Source organism: Eretmochelys imbricata, chromosome 11, assembly GCF_965152235.1.
Source record: "Eretmochelys imbricata isolate rEreImb1 chromosome 11, rEreImb1.hap1, whole genome shotgun sequence".
NCBI lineage: Eukaryota > Metazoa > Chordata > Testudines > Cheloniidae > Eretmochelys > Eretmochelys imbricata.
Window position 1 is genome coordinate 45,654,400 of NC_135582.1, and position 22,340 is coordinate 45,676,739.

Consider the following 22,340-nt stretch of genomic DNA (forward strand, 5'->3'; position numbering starts at 1 on the left):
TTGATCACAAATTCTAGCTTTTGACCATTTCTTTAAAACAATCACCTATTTTCATCACGTCAGTCATTTGTTTATAAACATTTCCTTTAATTTTCCTTTAATATTAAATCACTGAACACTAAATCACCCATCAAGCACTGATCAGATACTTTCATATTTACAATACTTGGAATAAGAAACTGCTACCTAGTGAATTTAGCATTAAAAACAGAAAAATTAGATTAGTCCAGCATTATACAGAATAGTTATTAGGCATCTTACCTACTATAAGAAATTTCTAGAATCTAGCCAACTATGACCTCAATAGTTCACAAGTTCACTCAGTTGATTTTACTCACTACTTAGACTCTCCTCTTTAATTCACCAATGATTTCACCCATCCATTCACTTTCCTCTATAGGCTTTCACAGAGTGGTATAACTTCCTCATTGTTTCCTAACAAGTCTAAAGCATTATAAGAACCTTGATGTTCATACTGATTCCCTCTGAAGGCTCAGAAAAAAATATAAGAATTCTTCAGAAACTCTTACTGAACAGGGATGCTTCCCTGATTCAGCCTGAATTTTTAGAATAGTTTCCATTTGGAAAAAGGGGCCTAATGTTTCCAGAATTAAAAAACAAAAACCCAACAACCCACAAACATACTATATTCATATAAATACTTGATGTACAAGCTCGTGATTAAAAAATATTCATGGGGGGTAGGAATTGGGCTTTTCACAGTCCTCAGATAAAATATAGGAGGGTTAAAAGGCGGGCAAAGAGTATGCTCTAATTAAAATTCACTAGATTTTTTTTAAACAACATTTTTGTGCACACTGAAATTTTCAGTGGCTAGATACCACTGATATGCATTAAAAATATCTACGAACTTCACACAAGGATCTCCTAATTGTAATTTTTAGCAAAAAAGATTATGGTAAGATAATTATCTTTTTGCAATTTCATTATTCTTCAAACTATTGGGGATAAATGTGCTATGAAAAAATATTAATAGCTGTGGTATATGGATACCTGTTCAATGACAGAATTTAATTTCAGAATATAAAGACAGCCTATCAAAAGTTAAGCACATGACTAAGTATTGGCAAGACTGAGGCCAAAGCATTTTCAAATGCACAAAAAGTGAGCAAAGATATTTTTCTGTCAGTTTTCAGTTATAGCAATCATAGGTATTTCAACTAACACATGTTTAGCCATTTTCAGAATGAACACCATAATTCAACAAAATACTTCAGCATGTGCTTATGTCTCAATAAAATCAGTGGGACATAAATACCTGTGTTAAGTGCTTGGCAGAATTGGGGTCTAAATGCACAACAAATTAGTTTTCCTTCAACATTTTTTTTAAACACACACATGGCCCCTCAAACACAAAACAAAATTCTATAAGCTATTCAAGGGGCAGGAGGAAAAAGGGGCAGAAGAAAAATGGCAAGAGATAGAATATTGCTATTTGCATATTCTGAGGAAAATATTCCAGTAATGCCAATTATATAAATATGTAAGGCAGGTAGATAAAGCACAATATTTTCAGTCAGAATTGTGAGTTGGAGTTTATGGAAACTAACACAAATAGCCACCAATATTTAATGTGTTAAAAATGTATTTTCAGATTTTGCAGTGTGGTTCTATTTATTTCTGTCACAAGAAATCTTTAAAGGAGCAGTTAAGAATTTACAATGGTCTAACTGCTGCAGTGAAAGCCTTACAGTACTTACCATTCAGTCTTTGGACACAAAAGAATATTCTTTTATTGACTACGCTAAGTACTGATCTTGCAACGATTTCCAGATAGTTACATTTTTGCTGCTTTTACCTCCTAGCTTTTGATTACCTATCGCCCTAATCCTAAATTTGGAAAGTCTTTTAAAACTTGTTCCAAAACTTCCACAAGGATAAAAGAGCAAATGGGTCATTTCTCCTCTCTTCACACTGATCGTTGATTTTCAAAAAGCTAATCTGACAGCCTTGTATCTGAATCAATGTCAAAGAAGATTTTTTTTTTTAAATGAATGCCATATGCAGAGAAAATAGTCTGAGGGCAGTTTTGAGCTGCATGCAAACTGCAAACCATCAAGAAATTCATTGATTCTGGGTTTAAGGTATGTTCAGGTTTTCCAGTGATCCTAGTTATTACATATGAATTTCTAATAACCGTGAGTGTAATAATAATAAAAAAGGGATTTGGAAATTCTATAAGGATCCTAGTCTTTGCATTTGTTAATGCAAAAAACCTGAACAGATTTAAAGGATGCCTGGAATAAGCAACTCCATGTTTCAGACAAATGAGATTCCTGGGGAGTAACACGACAATCTACAGCCCATTTGGGAATGCCCTGATTTGGAGTGGCCAACTACTCGTCAATGAGGGCACGGCCAGCAGCAAACTCCTGGGGCAATACTGGCTGCTTGTTTACATGGGTTCTCTCTACTTTTGGCTTTAGAAGAGGGTGGGAGTGAGAAAAGGAGCCTCTCCAAGGGAGGCTTCGGTCATAGGACTAGGAAAGCTTTGCTGGGAACCAAGTGGGAGCTGTACTGGGGAGGACACAGAGTACTGATGCCAGGAGATCAAATGGCATGAAGGCAAGTGTGTCCTGCAGCACCACAGTTGAGTCAAGTCACCTGTCTCTAATGGTCTCACAATAGCCTTCAGAAAAGATGCCAACAAGGATTCTTCACTCACTCTCAGTGCCAATCCTGATGCTACCCCCCATTCATTCCCATTTTCCTCCTACTTAGGAGTAGAGATTTTCTGTTGTAGAGCCATGGAAGGAACAGAGCACCCTGGCACTCCAAATGGCAGGACTGGGAGGGCATTAGAAAGACAGTGACTGGCTTAAATATGCAGAAGGATGGGGGTGGGGGCAGAATGGGAGAGAATTCATGGATGCCAGTGCCAACCAGCTGGCCTGACCTGGCTGCCTGAGCATCAGGATTCCTCCTATGCCCTCCCAAATACAGCTTCACTGCACTATTCTCAACAAAATTCCCAAGCTTCCTCTTCTATTTTAGGGGTTTAGTTGTTTCTCCCCATCTCTTTGGGAGAGGCTTTTGTATTAGTGCTGTCCTGCAGGGGGCCCAGCCGACTAGTACAGAACAGGAGCAGCCTCTGAGAATGTCACATGGGCTAAGTTATGTTTTTTAAAAAAAACTGGAAAACAGACTAAGTTCTCTTATATTCCTTAGGCAATGGATATTATTTAATTCCATATTTTATGAAAAATTCTCCGCGGTTTAAGTAAAAGTTGTTACAACACTAGAAGTATTGTTCACTCTCTCATACCTACCAACTTCCTCTTACAATCTACTGCTTTTTAGTCACTTGGTATAAATTCAGGCCCAAGCATCAGAAGGGAATGCCTCCCATTTTAAAGTAATGTTCTAACAAACCTCAAATGGAGAGGTACAATGTTTGATAGATTCTGTATGTTACAATGACCAAGAAAACAAATACCTACAGAGAAGCATAGAAATGTAGGGCTGGAAGGGTTGTGGAGAGGTCATCTAGTCCAACCCCCTGCTTTGGGGCAGGACCAAGTACATCTAGACCACCCCTTACAGGCGTTTGTCTAACCGGTTCTTAAAAATTTCCAATGACAGGGACTGCACAACCTCCCTTGGTAAGCTATTCCAGCTATCCTTATAGTTAAAAATTTTCTCGTAATATCTAACCTAAATCTCCCTGGCTGCAGGTTAAGCCCACTGCTACTTCTAACTTCAGTAGACATGGAGAACAATTAATCCCCTGTCCTTAGCCCTTAACACACTTATAACGGCCCTTACCACACTGAAGACTATCAGGTTCCCGCCAGTCTTCTTTTTTCAAGACTAAATATGACCAGGTTTTTTTAAACCTCCTCGCCTTATAACCTATATTCCTAGTGGAATTCTGAGCCACTGCACATGCTCAAAATTCATGTGCCACGCTGAATTTTGTTTTCATCGCAGAAAATACATTCTGCTGGAAAGGTGCTGCAGTTACTCTGTTTGCCAACTAGGGGCTGCTATGGAGAAAGAACAGAGAGCAGCCACACCCATGCGGGAGCAGACCCAGTAGCAGATAGGGAAGAGAAAGAGATTGCTTTCCTCACAGAGCCCTGCCAGTGCGGCCAGGTCAGGAGGCACAGAAATATGAGGGGGGTGGACAGCATGGAACACATGGGGCGGGCTGCTGGGAGGGGTCACAGTCTGAGGTTCAGAAGGGCTAGTGGAGAGAACAGACTGGGGCAGCAGCTGAATGGGAGTGGGGGTGCAAGGACACATGGGGATGGGGAGGCGTGCAGGGACATATGGGGACAGGGGCAGATGTGCCTGACTGAATAAAGGGGCTAGGGGTCAGCCATGGTATGCATGGTGGAAGCTCCCTAACAATCCCTCCCCACTCCAAAAAAACCTGTTCCATACTTCTCCACCCACACTATCAACCCTCAAAGTTCATACCCAGGCTCCTTCCCAGCAACTACATCCCTCTCCCTCAACTCCCCTGTTACCCCGACTCTCCCAAGCCTTTGCACTGTTTCTGAGAGATGCAGGAAATATGTTTCTGTATTGTAGTTTAAATGAATTATTACTCAGAGTTCTGTATTAATATGCCTAGTAAGGAATATATTTGTCAAAAAACATTTCCTGAATCTTTTTTTTTCGTCCGTATTGTTACGGACATAGTTGCTGACAGGTATTTTGCAATAAATTACCAAAATAATTGAAACTGGCGTGATTACATTGTGTTGTTTTGACAAATAAAATTTTGCAGAATTTTAAAATAGTGTGTGCAAAATTTTTAAATTTTTGGTGCTGAATTCCCCCAGAAGTAATCTATGAACCTATGACATGTCTAGCCTCTCTCACAACTGTATCACATTGTTCTCTTATATTTCACTTGTGAGCCACTTAACCCCCAGATTCTTTTCAGCATTACAACCACCATGCCATTTATTCACCATTTTGTAGTTGTAGCTTTTATTTTTCCATCCTAAGTGTAGTATTTTGCACTTATCTTTATTGAATTTCATCTTTTTGATTTCAGACCAACTCTCCAATTTGGAGAGATGGTGGAAAAAGTTGCTCACTTACAGCTATGGGCTACTCTCACCAATTGCTCCTATTCTCCCATGTTTCACTATCCCCATTGCCTACTCTGCATTTTATTGCACAGTGGAACAGAGAAAATGAAGCAGGGGAAAATAACAGAGATCAAGTGAGACAATGCCACAAAATGACAAAACTGGAGCATCAGGCCAAAGGCTATCTCCTGCCAAGAAAGTGAAGGCTGCATAAGTTCTCCCACACCCTTGAACTGGGGGCGGGGGAGGAGAGAAGGTGCCCACTGTGCTCCCTTTTCCTTGATTCTTATTCAAATTAAAAAAAAACAACCAAATCTGAAAATATTTTACAAAACAGGCCTTAATAGCGGACAACTGTATGTTGAATTTAGACATTTCATTCAAATTGGATTTTTTAAAACAACAGTACATCATGTTTCTGTTCACTGATATCTGAACTGTATATCCTGGAGTGCATACCCACCAAGCCACAGTACACGAGTCATTAGTAAAGATTGGTTGAAAAAGCTTTCCACTTGACCAGAAAAGAACAGAACGTTGGCATTTCAGCACTTGGACTTCTTCTGTGCTTTCCCCCTCGAAATAACTCACTATAGACTACTCACTTGTCACATATTTATTGTATTTTAAAACACAGAGGTTTAATTTCAGCAGTACAAATGACCTACACCAGCACCACAAATGTAGAACATTCTTCATTAAATGGTTATCCTTATTGTATTTAATTACAACTATAACTTAATGACTGATGTTGAACAAACCCTTGAGGTCAAATAAAATCTTCCCTCCCAACCTCCCACCCCACCATACTACTGTTTAACGTTAACTTTGCCTTATTATCATATCAGATTTTTACTTAAGGTATTCTGCTTATTTGTCTAGAAAGATATTCTAGTTAAGTCACAAGAAAAGCCTTAAGGAAAGGGATGTCGAAAAGAAGTATATATGAGATTAATTTCAAACCACTGAGCCTGTAACATTTACAACTAATAAGGATGAAAAAACAAAAAGAGGAATGACTTACAGGATGACATGGGAAGAAACTTTCTTTACACTACAACTTCAAATGCTTCCTGAACTTCCCTAAATTCCATATGAATTATTTAGAGTGCTCTCTTTCTTCTTATTGGTGAAATCTTTAGGGACATCTTACACTTTACATATTAAGTAGACAGTTATTTATCCCCAGTCACAGAAGACAATTGTGTCTATATTTGGGCTGCTACGTTCCCATCCCCTTTCTTCCTTAAATTGCATTTCTATAGGAATATTTGGAAACTGAGAACATATTATAATCCTGGCAACAGGAAGAAACATTTGTCTATCATCAGGGAGAAAGAGAGAGTGTTTTCTTTCTGATCCTTTTTAAAGGGAAGGAGGTTCCCCCTCAAGTCACTTTGATTTACCTGTGCAGAACAATGGATGACCAGACATTAGATCTACTGATGTGCACAGGAGACCAAATTTCAGTTTGGACAAGACTCATTCACAATGATAGTATGAAGGGTCAATCCACACTCAGAACACTACTTGTCACAATGCAGTTTTATTTTTCACTAGCCTTGTAAAAGATAAAAGGATGCAACTATCCTTGTTTGCAATCCCTTATATATACACACACACACCGTTTTATGTAAGTCGGAACATAATCAATCTTAGAAAAACATAAGGTGCCTATAACCTTGGCAACTAATACCAAAAATTAAGAGGTATAAGGAGGAGATGAATTTAGCAAGGCCAAGGACTGTACCTTCAAAATGTTTGCTCTTGCCTGAGTGACAGCAGAAGAGGAGCATCCGAACAGTCCACAGTGGTGGTGCCATGTACAGAATATATACTACAGCATTATACAACAATTTTTGTAGCCAAAAGCACAGAAAGTGGTTTGAAACAGCTTTATCATCATAATCAAACCACCATAAAAGCAGCAAAGCTCCATTTCCAAAACTTCATTTAATAGTCTGCCTAAGTCTTTTTGCAGCTAAAGAACATTTTAAAAGCAATAGGTCACCGTAGTTTTTTCAGAGGTATCTACAAAGCAATCTGGAACACTGATAAGCATTCTTTAAGAAATATCCATTTCAATCAGGTATGCATCATTCTAACATGCTTAAAGTCGACATTCCTGATAGGAAAAAAAATGATTATACATACCTCAAAGCCAAGTCTATCTTTCTCTTTCCAAAAACAAAAATGTGTAACCTTCTTGTCCCAAAATTCATCAGGTTTTACTACACAAACAAGCGATACCTCAGCTGGAACAACATTCTGCAAAACAAATGAAAATAGATAAAACATTCAAGATTAAATTCTCATTTATGACAAAATCAACTTGCATTTAGACAGCACTGTTTATCCAGGATCTTAATACTCTCTACAAATATGAATTAAACAAGGCTTACACCATCCAGGTGACATAGGTGGCTGTACACTAATTCTACATAGAGAAATTATACAGCAATTAAGTAATTTGCACTAAATCACACAGTGAGTCAGAAGAGAGCTGGGGAAAGAATCAGGTCTCCTGATTCCCAAAAGTGTACTCTAACCACTAGCCACCCTCCATCAGTAATGGAAAACAGAAAAAACAACCCTATTTACCTGAATGAATATTACTTGCAATACTGTGGTAACAAAACCATAGTTAAGGCTGATATGAGACTTTCAGTCTATAGTCTGTTTGATTATTATCGAGAGAATGTACTATGGAAAAGAAATTAAATTGCAAGCTTTATACAAGCTAACTGATACTATATTTCAAGTCAGAACTCCAAAGCTAGGTCAACACAATAAAGAAGTAAGTCAAGTTAGATGAGAAATATATACTTTACTATTAAATCAGGATTTAAGATCAATGGATCTGCTATTATAATGTAAATATCATGTTTACTGTTCCCAGAATAGAAACGCTCTGTGTCATTAAATTGATTAAATATTTTTAATGATGCATTAAGTTGACAAATCAATATTTTCCTTACAAAACCTGAGTTCAAATATATTTTGCCTATTTATATATTGTCCTCACATCACAGGACAGGCAGCTACACACATTACTCTTCTGTGAGGTCATCAGTTGTAATATAGGACAAAGATATATGAATACAGTACCGAGGACTGAAAAGCACTGTGAGTAGAACTGATTTTAAATGATCTTGTTTTAAGATGAAAAACAATTAATATAGGACAATTAATTAAAATTGACCCAAAATTTAGATTTAAAAAACAAGGTTTGCAAAACCTAAATCTAATAGGGGAAAAAACAAAAACAAACAAAAAAACAACTTGTCTTCATGGGTTTCTCTCCACTCTCACAGAAACGGTTGTTTTTAAACACACATTCCCCTACAGCGTTTCCAACCCAAATACTGCCTCACTAAAGAAGTAAAGTGACTTAATTGATTTTCTTTGTCCAACCAGAGAAATATGAGAAGTGATCAGCATAAATAAGTGATTTAGATTTTCTAAATGATAATTTGAGAGAGATGATTACTTGCAGGAGCAAGAAAATGTATTTGAAATATCATTCTTCATAACAGAAACAATGAGACACATTACATGTACAGACAGAAGCCCGGAATCAAGTGCTTCTAAACATCATTATTATTCTAGAACATGTGACCCACATCCTGTTGAAGAGCACGCATACAGACTTAAGGAAAGAGGCAACAGGCACTTGACAAAAGAGAAAAGGTTGGGGGTCCAAATGTCAAATCTCATTAAGTCACCAGTCAGTAGCTCTTAAAGTTACTCTTAAGGCAAAAAGGAAAGAGTTGCTCTTCCTGAAAAATCAAAATGCAGGAAACTAACACTCACTAAAAGCTGACAAAGGATAAGTAATCAGTCAGCCAAGCAGAGAAGAATTAGCAGCCTATTGGTGTAAGTGATGGATCTATGAAGCAGCACCTCCCACTTCTATTAGGTATATTTTTAAATCCACCCGAGAGAAGTTTTATTTTTGCAGATAGAATTTGAACCTCTCAAATTTGTAAAAATATTTATAAAAAAACATCACTGTCACAGAGAGACCTGTAACTTCAGTGGACATGAAAAGCTTGGTCCCTTGATACAGTATGAAGTAGCACTAATGCTCACTATGGAAGCTGGAAAGAAGCCCACAAATTGTTTGTAGTCAGGAAGCAAAAACTGCTTTGAAACCAAGGGGCCAGGAGGGTTCTCTTTTGAGCAGAGAACTGCCTATTGTATTCAACATATACAAATCCCAGTTACCTTACTTAGATGAAAAGTTCCATTGACGTCCTCTGCAATGGGATTTGGCTTTAAAGAGACTATTGGCATAGCTAAAATGAGCAGGATTTGGTCCTTGGCATTTTCTACCACAAGACTGCACACAGAGGGCCAGTAATGCTAGACCTACATATCCATAACTGACATCAAAAAAATATTTAAACTGCAAATAAACTTTAATTTCTGACCTAAAAAACAACATTGCACAGAAATGCAAAAGCAAATGTACATTAGAAGAATAAACAATTTAGATGCATTATTTGTGATATGAAAGTTGGTGAAGAGTCATATCCTGTTGAAAATTGTCAAGATCATGTTATTTATTGCTCATATGGGTGTAGCTCAATATTTTGAAAGCTTGATAAAGTGTTACCCTAATAATTGAACAAACAACATTCCAAGGTCCAGATTTTCAGCTCAGCGTCTAAATTTGTGCAAGACAAGGCATTCTGGGAACCCTAAAAATTCAAATGTCCATGTTAAAATTGAATAAACTCCTAGTTTCCCTTTCTGAGTGCACAAGTGAAGTACAAATTTTGAAATGCCCAAATGTGAACACCTATAAAGTTACATGTGCAATGCAGGGCATGCAAATATAGAGGATGCTTTTGAAAATGTGGCCCTAAAGTCTATTCTTTCAGTTTCAATTTAATGTATTAATTCAAATTATTTGTCTTTACCAGATTCATTACAAATTGAAACTGCAAAATTACAGTTATTGTGCTTATTCAACTAAGCTCTTTCCCTCTACCCCTTATTTAAAAATGAATAGTTTTGTGCTTCCTTACTTTCTGAGTACTTACTCATAAGAATGATCCTGCATTCCACATCTTCTCTCTTATTTCTTAGAAATCAAAATTAGAGGCAAATGCATTTAGTCTTTCCCCACATGCTATAATTAGATTTCTGTAGCTGGTACTAACAACACAGCAACATACCTGTATTCTGTACTAGCTGGAGCTCCTGGAATGGCTTCATAAATAACCAAAAGCAGAGTGCCCAACCAACAGTCTAGATTGGAAATGACAAAGGCTGGAAAACCACTGCCATGCCTATATTGAAGAGGGAAGGCCACAGCCTCCCGATTAGCCATAGATTATGGAAGGTCACAGAAACACCAAAGAATCTAGGAGCATCAATGATCCATATGCCCCGGACATTGTAAACTATTCACATTTAACACGATAATACACTTGTAGAAGTTTTATCTATATCTGAACTGAAGGCTGCTCAGATCAAAACTAGGTTCTGTCATTTCCCGTAGTTGCACCTCTGCAGTAAAAAGAAGAATGACTGTGTAATGCATTTTAGAGTTCCATAGGCTACATGTGTGCTGCATGTTGGAGTCCCTTTTGCCAGAGTTCTCATGCTGTGCAGCTCTAAATAATGGTAAACTTTTCTTCTGAGTTTGTACAACACATAGCTCAATGGGGTCCTGATCCAGGAGCTCCTAAGAACTACTCGAATACACATTAATAGTAGTAGTATCAGCTAGTTTTTTCTCACTTTTTTTTATTTACAGATTTTGTATTCATTGAAGAGTTATTTTCAATATTCCGCTTTTTCACCACTCCCAACATGTAAGTGAGGCTCCTAGCAGAGATGCAGTCACAATATGATCTGCTTCACCATCAATAACCTGATAATAGTCTACTCTACATTTTCTTTTCATCAAACCCAGATTCTATTATACCTTACTTTTGCTAAGCCTGATCAGAGGTGGGGATATTGATAAAAGCAAACCCAGCAGAGAGACATTACTCCTCTTTTAGATATGCTATTTGGGTTAAGTGGGAAGAAAGGAGGGAGTGAGGATGGAAATCTCTGCCTGCGCTATCTGAAGTGGACATATGCCTGGCTTCCACCAAAACAGTTTGCAGTCTCAGGTTCTATCCACCTCTTTGCCTTGATTCAGGGAGTTTCAGTGCCCCAGGATTATCAATCATGAAAGGCTGGCTAGCAGATACAACAATTCCTCTTTAATATGGGCTTGAAAGTCAGACACAAGCACCTCTTCTAGGCTAGATACTGCAATGTGCTATATTTAGGACTTCCCTTGAAGTCTACTCAGAAGCTCCAGTTACCACAAAATTCAGTGGGCCCCCTCAGGTGCTCACAGCACTGAACAGCTGTACTCAAGTTTTGCTCCTAGAAATTACAAGGAAGCCCATCACCATATTAAAAAGAAGGCAGCCTCCAATCTGCTCCATTTTACACAAAATAAAACAATCCTAGGATCTTAGCAAATAGCTTAGGTGACCCTCAGTTGGAAAAAATTTGAATAACTCTCTATAGAAGTATATAAACCCCTTTTCACATTAATTGCTTCTACTTACAAAATTCTGTGCAACATAGCATATATTCTGTAATTAAATTACAAATGGATTGTTTCCCAATAAAGAAATTTCAGCTGTTACAGTAATGCAGCATTTTGACTTCCATCTATAAAACTAATCTGCTGACTGTAAATACATAAAAATTGATTTACCTGGAGCATTAAAACAACCGTCTTTACCACATTCCATTGAGATTTTCTGCCATCCACTATCACAGTAAATCCTCTAGCTTTACACTTTTCACTAAAACAAAAAAGAGATACTTTTAGAAAACAGTAAAACTCAAGAACAAAATGTCAGATATCACCGTGATTAGCTTGGCTTGACTTTCATCACAACCATTTTAAAAGTAGGACACTGCTAGGAAATTTTGCCATTTTACTTACTAAAAATCTTCCCTTAAAAATTGAAGTATGTTCACTTACAAAATATGTTTCCTTTGTATTGCTCAGGCATTCTTGTTTATTATTGTACCATACTAGCAATTTTTAAACAGCACTAATACATTTTCTGGAATATCAAATATTTATTATATTTTTGTGTTTATATTGCAGTTCCTCTTATCAATGATCATACAGTACCCTATAAACATTACACAAATAAATATCACAAAATCCCTGTGAGGTAGTACAGTATTTTATAGATGGGTAACAGATGCATAGAGGGGTTAATTTTCCTAAGGTCACCCATGAAGGCTGTTGTAGAGGGAACAATATAACTTCCATATCCTGTTCCTAAATCACTTGATCTAGCTCACAATCCAGGAAAACATTTAGGCTCATGCTTAATTTCAAACATGCATTTAAGTGTTCTTCTGAATCAGGGCCCTTACTACAACATACAAAAAGCCAGCCAGAAGAATACAGACTTTGCAAGCAGATATAAAAGGGGAAAATGTAGTTCAAATTGACAGTACTTATTTACTCCCTTTTTAAATTAACAACTTTAAGTACAAAATATATAATTTTTAAAGAAGTATATAGTCATACCAAAAAAATGTTGAAAGAACATTAAGGTTACAAAGTCAAGAGCTCAAAGGTTAGAAAATGCCAGCACTAAGGTTGTCTGTGCCCAGCGTCTGCATCCTCCTCCTTCTTGCCTAGGTGTCAGCAAGGGGAACGTACAGAACACAGAAAATCTCTCTCCATACTCTCAATTCCAGTGCCAGGCACCACAGCATCTAGCAACATGAGTCCTGCTCAGTTCCTGTAGTTCTAGGCTAGGGCATGTTTGTCCAGATGGAACATTCAGAGAATTTAGCTGTTGGTGTCTAATGAACCTTCACTGAGCCCATGAATATAGTAATTTTCAGAGGCTTATAACTTGGTCAAATTTTGGTGGACTCAGGGTAACATACTTGCCAAATTTTAAGTCTCTGCTTTAAATCTGAAGGCTCTAGAGCAGTGGTTCCCAAACTACAGTTTGCGAACCCCTGGGGGTTTGCAGAAACAATTTTGTAATGGCAGACACAGCCGTCCCTGGGGACTCCAGGCATGGCGGGGGCAGCAGCCAGGACCCAGGTGCGTGGGGCCAGCAGCCGGATACCCATGGAGCATGGGGCCAGCAGCTGGGGACCCTGGGCACGCAGGCAGCAGCTAGGGACCCTGTCCCTGGCAGACAGGAACTTGGGCAGCATGAGGGACAGAGTGGGAGGGGGAGCTGCGCTGCACCTGGGGGGCCATTCAAGCTCATTTGTCCCTGGCCCCGCAACCCCCTGATGGTGGAAGAAAAAGTATTCGCGTGCCAAATCAGCCGGAACCAAGGTCATTGTAGCAATGTGGTGGTAACAATCCCCAGTCAATCCGTACTCAGTCATTCTCTGTAGCATAGCATTTTACTCTAATGAGACTTGAGTGAATCTTCTCATTTACCAGTTTGTTCGTTTGTTAGCATTCTTAGTGTGTTATTTTTATTTGAACTGTTGTACACCCAATATGGACACGTGGCTGAAAACAGAAAGTGTAAAGACACAAGAAAACAAATGTTCAACATCAGCAGGTGTTTCGTCAAGTCCGAAGTGTGGAAAATCTCAGTCAAATGATTGTGATGGTCCTGGAAAGTCGCTTATGAAGAAAAGGAAATATGACAACTGTTATATGAAATATGGCTTTACATGCATTGGTGATCAAGAATGTCCAAAACCAGAGTGCGTAATTTGTGGTGATATTCTAGCAAACAGCAGCCTCAAACCTTCTCTACTTCAGTGCCACTTAGAAACTAGGCACCCCACACAAGTCAACAAGCCTGTTGATTTTTTCAAGAGAAAATTAGCCAAGTAGAAAAGTGACATTACCAGTTTTGCATCCAAAGCAAGTACTGATAAAGAAAATGCACTTAGTAGCTCACTCGGTATGACGCTTCGAGTAACAAAAGGATCAGAAGCCCATACCATAGCAGAGTGCTTGATTGGTCCAAGTATAAAAGACATAGTTCATTGCACGCTCAGAGAAAAGGCTGCAAAAAGGATTGACGTAGTACTTTTGTCCAATAATATGTTGTCGAGAAAAATTAATGACGTCAAGTAATGTAGAGACCACAATTGTACATGGAGTGAAAAGTAGTCCATATCATGCTATACGTTTGGATGAATCAACTGATGTTGCTAATCTATCTATATTGCTAGTGTTTGTACATTATGTGAATGAAGGTATGGTTGAAGACGACTTGTTGTTTTGCCGACCATGGAAAGACCATACAACTGAAGAAGATAGCTTCAATCTGACTAATGCATATTTTCAAGAAAAGGAAATAGATTGCCTAGACATTTACACTGATGGGTCCACATCAATGATGGGGAAGCATACAGGATTTGTAGCTCGAACAAAAAAGGCTGCATCAAACGTCTCTTGGACTTGTTGCAATATCCATAGACAAGCCCTCGCAGCAAAACGCATGCCTGAGGGACTGAAGGAAGTGCTGGACAATGCAGTGAAAACGGTGAATTTCATAAAATTATGACCAACAAATTCCAGAACATTTCACATACTTTGTGAAGAAATGGGTAGTGTACACAATTGTCTGTTGTCCCATACCAAAGTTAGATGGCTCCCACGTGGCAAAATCCCTGTGCGTTTGTTTTAGCTTAGAATAGAATTCCTTGTTTTTTCCACCTCGCCAGCTGTATGGAAAATCATGTCTGGCTCCAGAGCCTAGCTTATTAAGCAGACATTTTCTCGAGGATTAATGACCTAAATTTATCTCTTCAAGGCCTCAATATAACAGTTTTCAATGCGCAAGACCGAGCTGAATCCATGATAAAGAAGTCGCAGTTCTGGGAAAGGTGTTTGGAAAACAATCAAACTGAGTGTTTCAGTACTCTTCGTGACTTCCTGGCATAACAAACTTTGGTTGGATCAGTGCACTAAAACCAATATAACTGCACACCTAAAAGGACTTTGCACAATGTTCAGGGAATACTTTCCAGTCAAGCGATAATGACTGGATTCGCAACGCCTTTGATGATACCACTCCCTTAACAGAGATATTGAGCACTGAGGAAAAAGAGAAATAGATTGAGATCTCCTGTGATTACGTACTGAAAAGGAGTTTCAGAAGTCAGTCACTGATCAACTTTTGGCTGAGTTTAAGAAACTAGTACCCCCTGCTGGCAGAAAAAGCTACTATCGTTTTGTTACTGTTTTCAACAACATACTTATGCGAGAAACCATTTTCCTCGTATGCATATCTGAAAACCAAATACAGAAGCAGACTCAATGTCAAACCAGACCTTTCTCCAGTGGTTCTGGACTTCCAAGAGCTATGCAGATCAAAGCAAGTGCATTCATCATACTGCGGAGATTTAAACTTCAAGACTCCTTATGAGAAATGGAAAGGGAGGAGGATATTTTTTGCTGTTTCTAAAATTAAATAGGCTGCTAGTGTTGTTTTTAAAAATTATTACCAAGAACAAGTTTAAGCTTTGCTATAGTCATGCATTGTTTGCCTGGACTGCTCAAGATCCAAATGCTTGTGGGAGGAAGGAACTCTTTATTTGAGTTGGCTTCTTAAATACCTTCATGCTGGTTCATGTCTGGTACTCCTTGATGAAACATTAGGAGCCTTGTCCTATAACAGACGTTATTGAAGTGATATGAGCTACAAAAGTGGAATCTTGGAAGAATATTGCCGTTTTCGTAATGTAATAAAATAAATAATGTAATGATAAATAATTATTACACACTATTTATTATTACATTAACATGTCATTAAAAAACTAAATTATTTCCAAGATCCCATCTTCTCTAATTTATGCTCAGGTAAGGCAGACAATCTCTGGAAATACTCATTTTTAGGAGGAGGTTCACAAGATTTGGTATTTTCGTGAAAGGGGTTCGCGGGTTGTTAAAGTTTGGGAACCACTGCTCTAGAGCTTCTCAGTGAAATGACTCAGCATGGGAAGTTTCAGTCTCAACAGTTAAAAGTTCAGCAAGTGATAAGCAACTGAGAACATTGGAAAGCATTAACTAACCATGCACACTAGTGCCAGCTCTGACTATAAATTGTTAAGTAAGACAGACATTCTAGTCATTGTTCAAATACATACAATATTACTACACATATATATATATTTTTCGTTCACTATAATTGTACCATTATGGGACTAAGATGGATTTACTATCACTTATGACCTGTCAAGTGTACTTAAAGAAAAAACGGTGTGCATACACTATGTTGTTTTTTTAAATCAATATACCCTTGCCTATTTTAATTTATTTTTTAATGAAAAAAAAGTTTAGCTCCTGAAAATGTACAGACAGAGCACAATGCCTATTACTACAATAATCCCATTGATTTCCAATACAGTTACTCATAGCAGCAAGCATTATGCTTGGTAGTAAGCATTTGCAGGATCAGAACTTTAGCCTACAGTATGGATAAGAACCATCTAAACAAAAGGAGGGGAAAAAATCAATTGGAGTGGTAGAAAAATATTCATAAGCATATTTCACTTTCTTTTTAGAACAAAAACAATTAGTCAGTTTTTAGTTTAGGACTAAACTAATTTCCAACATGGTTGCCATTGTGTACCTGGATTTTACTTTATTTATTTTTCAATAGCACTTCTTGAAGACATGCGTAAGATTTTCCAGGGACCCTACAGAAAATTAGGCTCATTGTTTGCAGTGTCACAGCCAGAGCAAGTTCTGAAAGCCAAGTTATAACTAGAAGATTTATATAGGAACTGACACAATCTAACCTTGAATACAGCAAACACAAATGGTGTGTCTATCATATTCCTTTGAAATATTGTTTTCTTAAGGTTAATGGAAACAAACAACAGCACTTGTATATTTCCACAAAAAACAACCCTCAAAAAACAACAAATTATCCAATTCTGAAAGGTTAAATAAAATGTTTAACACAATGCATTTAAGCTTTAAAAAAAACTGGTAAAACTGATTTGTGCATAAGAACTGTGAAGCCTGTCAACTCCATTGACAGGGCATTGAAGGGCATGAAATATTGCTGCATTTATCTTTTCTTCCACTTTAAAAAAGTTTTTATACTTTAAACCATATCCTATCATAACAAAAACACATCTACTCAATAGCTATGAATTTGTTTAAAAAAAAAAAAAAACACTAGTATTTCATGGATATTGTACAAATCAAAGACATTTCACCTCAACACTATAAAAGTCTGGCCTGCCACAAAACATTTCACATTCATAAAAGAAAAATTTGGAGTTACAACACTAGGTACTGAAGTTAGTGAGACATAATTTTGAGACACTGTATGTTAAACAATGTATAACTTCAGGTCCAGTTCTGCAAACCATCCACTGATGGAACTCCCATACAAGTCAACAGGACTACTCTCACAAGACAGACCACTCGTGTAAAGCTTTAAAGAATTAGGCTTGATATTTGTTGAAAACGCAAAAGCCTGGTTTGGGGACAAAATGCTAACTCACAAGCGTTTTAAAGCCTTCCAGAAGAGCACAGAGAATATTTAATATTTAAGGAAAACGCTTTTTTAAAAAGCAAATTCTTTCTACTATTAAACCAACATTAAAGCAGGATGGTCTCCCATATTATTATTCTGCATGACTGTGAACACCAACGGTGGGAATGTCAACCTTTATTTTACACGTGGTATGAGCAATGCTTAGTGTGAATTTTCAGATAGCTTTAAGCAAAATAAACGCAATATATATCACAGCTAGATAGTAAAACAACAAATTTTGGTAGAATATTTAAATTTATTCAACAAACAGGACCAAACCCTGAAGTCAATTAGACTACTTGCATGAATAAGATGAGCACAATTTTCACCCATAATTTTGTAAAAGTTCCAACTTCTTTTTTTTAAAACGAAACACAAATGTATAAACAACAAGCATGTAACTAATTAAGAGTACAAGTAAATTATTCAATCAAGCTTTACAGAAGTGACCGGAGTGTCTCAGGTTTCTTTTAGTAATATTCATTTTTCTTCTCTTTGGGGCCAGATCATTAGTCTACACATTTGAAAAGATCTGATACTCCCATAAGCAAAATAAAATGCATAAAGCATTTTTTATTTAATTATGCTAACATCTCTTTCTCCCGGTCTCTTACAGTTGGTCTTTTAACCATGTTGGAAACATGAGCATTCACTTTGGGAGAGGAAAAAAAAAATCAAACACAAAATGATAAAACTAAGATTTGAGGATGACTTACCAGTTCTGTTAGATAATTTCTGCCCCCATCATCAGATCCAACCAAATAAATTAATAATATCTGGCCAAATATAGATCTGAACCTGCAGTTTTTCCATAAGCAAATCTCCCACAGAAGTTGTTAATTTTACAATCAAACCCATAATTAATGATAGAATCCATTGAACTCTGGCCCAAATTCAGCAAAACAATTATAGCATTTTTTTTTTTTAAACTTTAAGCATGTAAGTAATCCCACTAACTTCAATGAGACTTCATACATGCTTAAACTTAAGCACAATTTAAGTGCTTCAGTGAATCTGGGCCTGTATGAATAGAAGGTCTGCAAAAACAAAAATAAACAAAAGGAACAAACGATTTTCTGCCTGAAAAGTCCCACCAATTCCAATGATTAGCCTTTTTTAATGTTGCTTTTTAATGTAAATTATAGTCGCTAGTTAGTTTACACCAGAATTATCAGAAAGAAAAGTTACTGCACGTATTCCAGCAATGCAATGGTGAAATACACTGGACAGAAAAAAACAAGCAGGATAATTAAAAGAAACTATCACATACCTTTTAATTTACTATGTTATTTGTGTTTTAAGTTGTTCTAATAAAATCAAATGAGATCACATTATGGTATAATCCAGGGCTAGTCAACAGGCAGACCATGGGCCAAATCCAGATCAGCACACACTTGAACGGACCATGAAATCTTTTTATCATCATCATTAATGTTACTGAAGTGTGAAAAATGTTTCACTGGAGTCTGGACCTTGACTATATGTTGACCAAGAAAAGTGGACATTGACAAAAAATAATTGACTATTCCTGATTACTAAGTAAAATATGTTTTGTATCGGAAGATAAAAATATGTAGTGCTTTTAAGAAACACCTTTAGAGTCACTTAGTCACCTTGGAATGCTTAGGAGATAGTCTAGGGTAACACTCAGCTCATCCATGTTTGTCTGTTCAAGGCATAATGGAATTGTCAGAATGAGGCCACTTCGTCTGTCCTTCCCTCCTATTAAAAAAAAAAAAAGGCATTACAAAGATTTAATGTAGTTTTAAGATAAAAATACACATTTTCAGCTACATAGTCTCAAACTACATGTTACTTGTGACTAAAACTGCTATAAAGATTACAAGTGAACAAAAGTGCTGTGAGTTGTGGACAGTGCTGTAATTAAAGAACATTTTGTGAAGCATATCTTGGATGTTAAAACAAAGTTACATAATAGACTAAACAATGAATTTGTAACCTACCGGTTAATGACATGCCCAAAACACAGGGTTTGGTCATGAGGTGACCTTAATGCAAAACACGGTTTATAATATATATGAACAACTTTGAACACTTAAAGAAATCTCAATGTCTTTTCAATAAGACTATACATTTACATTAAGGTCTCCAATCTAGGAAGGTACTTTAGCATATACTTGCCTTCAATAGAACTATTAATGCGCTTTAAGTTAGGCACATGCTTACATACCTTGCTGAATCAAGGCCCAAAAGGTGGAAACGTAGAGCATTTGATCAAGATTATTTTTTAAAGGGTGCCTGAAGTTAGGCTCCTAAAGCCATATGAATGGCCATATTTTCAGTTACTAAATACGCAAGAACCCACAATGGCCTGTGTATCTAGATCGGAACAACAGTAAGTACATTGTACAGCTTCTGTTAGCACACAGCAGATTTTCATCCAAATATAAAGAAACAATGAATATGTCAGAATCAAAACATATAAGATTTAAGGCCTATTTTCATAGGCATAGATCACCCAGAACTCTCACCAAAGCGTTGAGAGCTGTGAGTGCTCTGAAAATCAGGTCCTTGATGTTTTATTCATAACACTTTTTAGTATGTAGGGAAAGGAATTCATAGTCATTTCACTAGATCTCATGAAGTGATGAGCTTTCAGTACTGAAGGGGTCGACTCTTGACTCCATCGCCCACTTTTTACATTCTCAAACAAACACCATCATTCTTTCTCCCATGCTTTCCCCGCCGACTTGGGACGAGTTCCCTGTAAACATTCCCGAAGTCATTTCTTTGTTCTCTTCCAAATCCTGTGTTTGTACAGTGCCTAGCACAATAGGGTCCTTGTCCAGAACTAGGACTCCTAGGTACTACAATAATTCAAAGGAATACAGCAGAACCCTGTTTATCTGATCTAACTGGGACAGGGGATAGATCAGATAATCAAAAAACTAAATAAAAAGTGGAAAATGGGAAAGTGCAATGCTATACCACCATCTGGTGGTCACAGGAGAGATCTCCCCCTTCTGGATGGGTGTGCGCTGGTTGTTCAGTTAACACAGAAAACCAGATAATGACGGATCAGATCAAAGGGGTTCTATTGTAATAACACCAACAACAACAACTTAAGAAAAAGGCACTTCCAAGTTTGCTCGCAATAAAGATGAGGTACTGAAATTAAAGTATACTTTACATTTGATATCACACCACAAATTATATGTAAACCATTGACCAAACAAATGCTTTTAATCTCATTTGAAATGGCAGTTTAAACCATGTGGTAGATGCCCACAATACTAGATACTAACAATATATGGCTAGGGCCTGGCCTATGCCATGTCCCCGTTTTGCCTCTCCGATTCTCTTCAGAAACCTGTGTTGTGAGACTAAGAAAAATCACATCAGCTCAGCCCTATGGCTGCTTGGGGAGAGTTATGAGCAACAGAAGAGAGGCATGCTGGAATTATTCGCTAGTGAGAAGGGCAAAACACAAAGGCAGAAGAAGGGCAGAGTAGCAGACATACATCCATTACAGCAAAATAGAATGAAGGACAGGTAAAGAAACAGAAGTGTCCCTACCATACACTACAATCACAGGTGCCAGGAGGCTGAGAGCAAGTTTGGGGAAAATCGAAAGGTATGCTCATTATTAGACCTACTAGCCATAGGCTGATAGGGAATATGGAGCCACCAAAACAGGTGCAGCATTTAGGTAGGAATCGCTGCATCCTCCTCCTTCTCAGTTGCTGGGTGGGATAATAGCTCTCACCTGACTGTTGTCCCTGGACATATCCCTCTCATGTCCCTGCCATCACGTATCAGTTCTACCACTCACATTCCCACAGTATAACATTGCAAGGTATCAGTTTGACATGGAAATTCTAATGGATGCCCTGTTTCCAGTGCTAGTTACTGATTCACCGATGTAGCATAAGCAAAGCTGCAAGGATTGAACAGAATGTTATATCTTTGCACTTGGATCTTTTCAGCAACCACCTTCCTGAGAAATTGTATTTCAGGCGAAAAACATGCTGCTTATCTAATTTTTTAGAATGAAATAAAGTACATGGAAATGAACAGATATAAACTGCAGCATGATTTACAAGTTAGTCCAATAGCTTTTTAAGCCACCACTTTGGCCTTATAATATAATCTTTTTCTATCCTTCAGCCTTTTTTTTTCCAAATCTTCCACATCTGCATTAATAAACCAGTTTCAAAGTAAACTGTAAATCTCAGTAGCTTTGAAGGTGCTCTGATTTTCTTTGCCATTGCTTATTGGGATAAAAGATTTCTTAAATGTATTAACCTTTTTGTAAAATCCTGCAGGATCGTCTAATATAACAAGGAGTTACTTACAGACAGTAAGGGGACAGTATCCTAACCACTTCAACCAGACCTGGAAAGCTGGAGTTTGTATGATAGATAATAATTTCAGTTTTATTATTGACGGAAATGGAGGTGGGGGAGGAGAATTGTTTTCAGAGATGCTAAAAAGGCAAGTTTTCCTAAGTGATTTTAAATACCTTGAATATTCAAGTTAAGAAAGGCCTTAAATCTTCATGTTCTTGCTTCATGACAGCAGCTGATCTAAATGGAATTTGAATTATGACCACTCAGTCCACAAAGCCATTTAAAGAGAGTCCTATCTGTGCAGAATTATATATGAGATAAGCCACACACACACAAAATCTGAACACGAGTATCAAGTGTCGAAGCTACAAACTGGTATACACGCAGAGGGGCTCTTTCCCAAGATAAGCCTAGATGCAGGTGACATAACTTGGCCA

At 37.5% G+C, this 22,340-nt stretch overlaps 1 protein-coding gene across 1 annotated transcript in view; it reads right to left on the minus strand.

Annotated features, from left to right (window-relative positions):
- SESTD1 (SEC14 and spectrin domain containing 1) overlaps positions 1-22,340 on the minus strand; it is a 92,699-nt gene that overhangs the window by 64,797 nt on the left and 5,562 nt on the right. Inside the window, exons 3-5 of the mRNA XM_077830398.1 lie at positions 19,207-19,321; positions 11,800-11,890; positions 7,221-7,334 (exon numbers count right to left, since the gene is read on the minus strand). Coding sequence (XP_077686524.1) covers positions 7,221-7,334; positions 11,800-11,890; positions 19,207-19,321 — 320 coding nt within the window. The remainder of the gene's footprint in view (positions 1-7,220; positions 7,335-11,799; positions 11,891-19,206; positions 19,322-22,340) is intronic.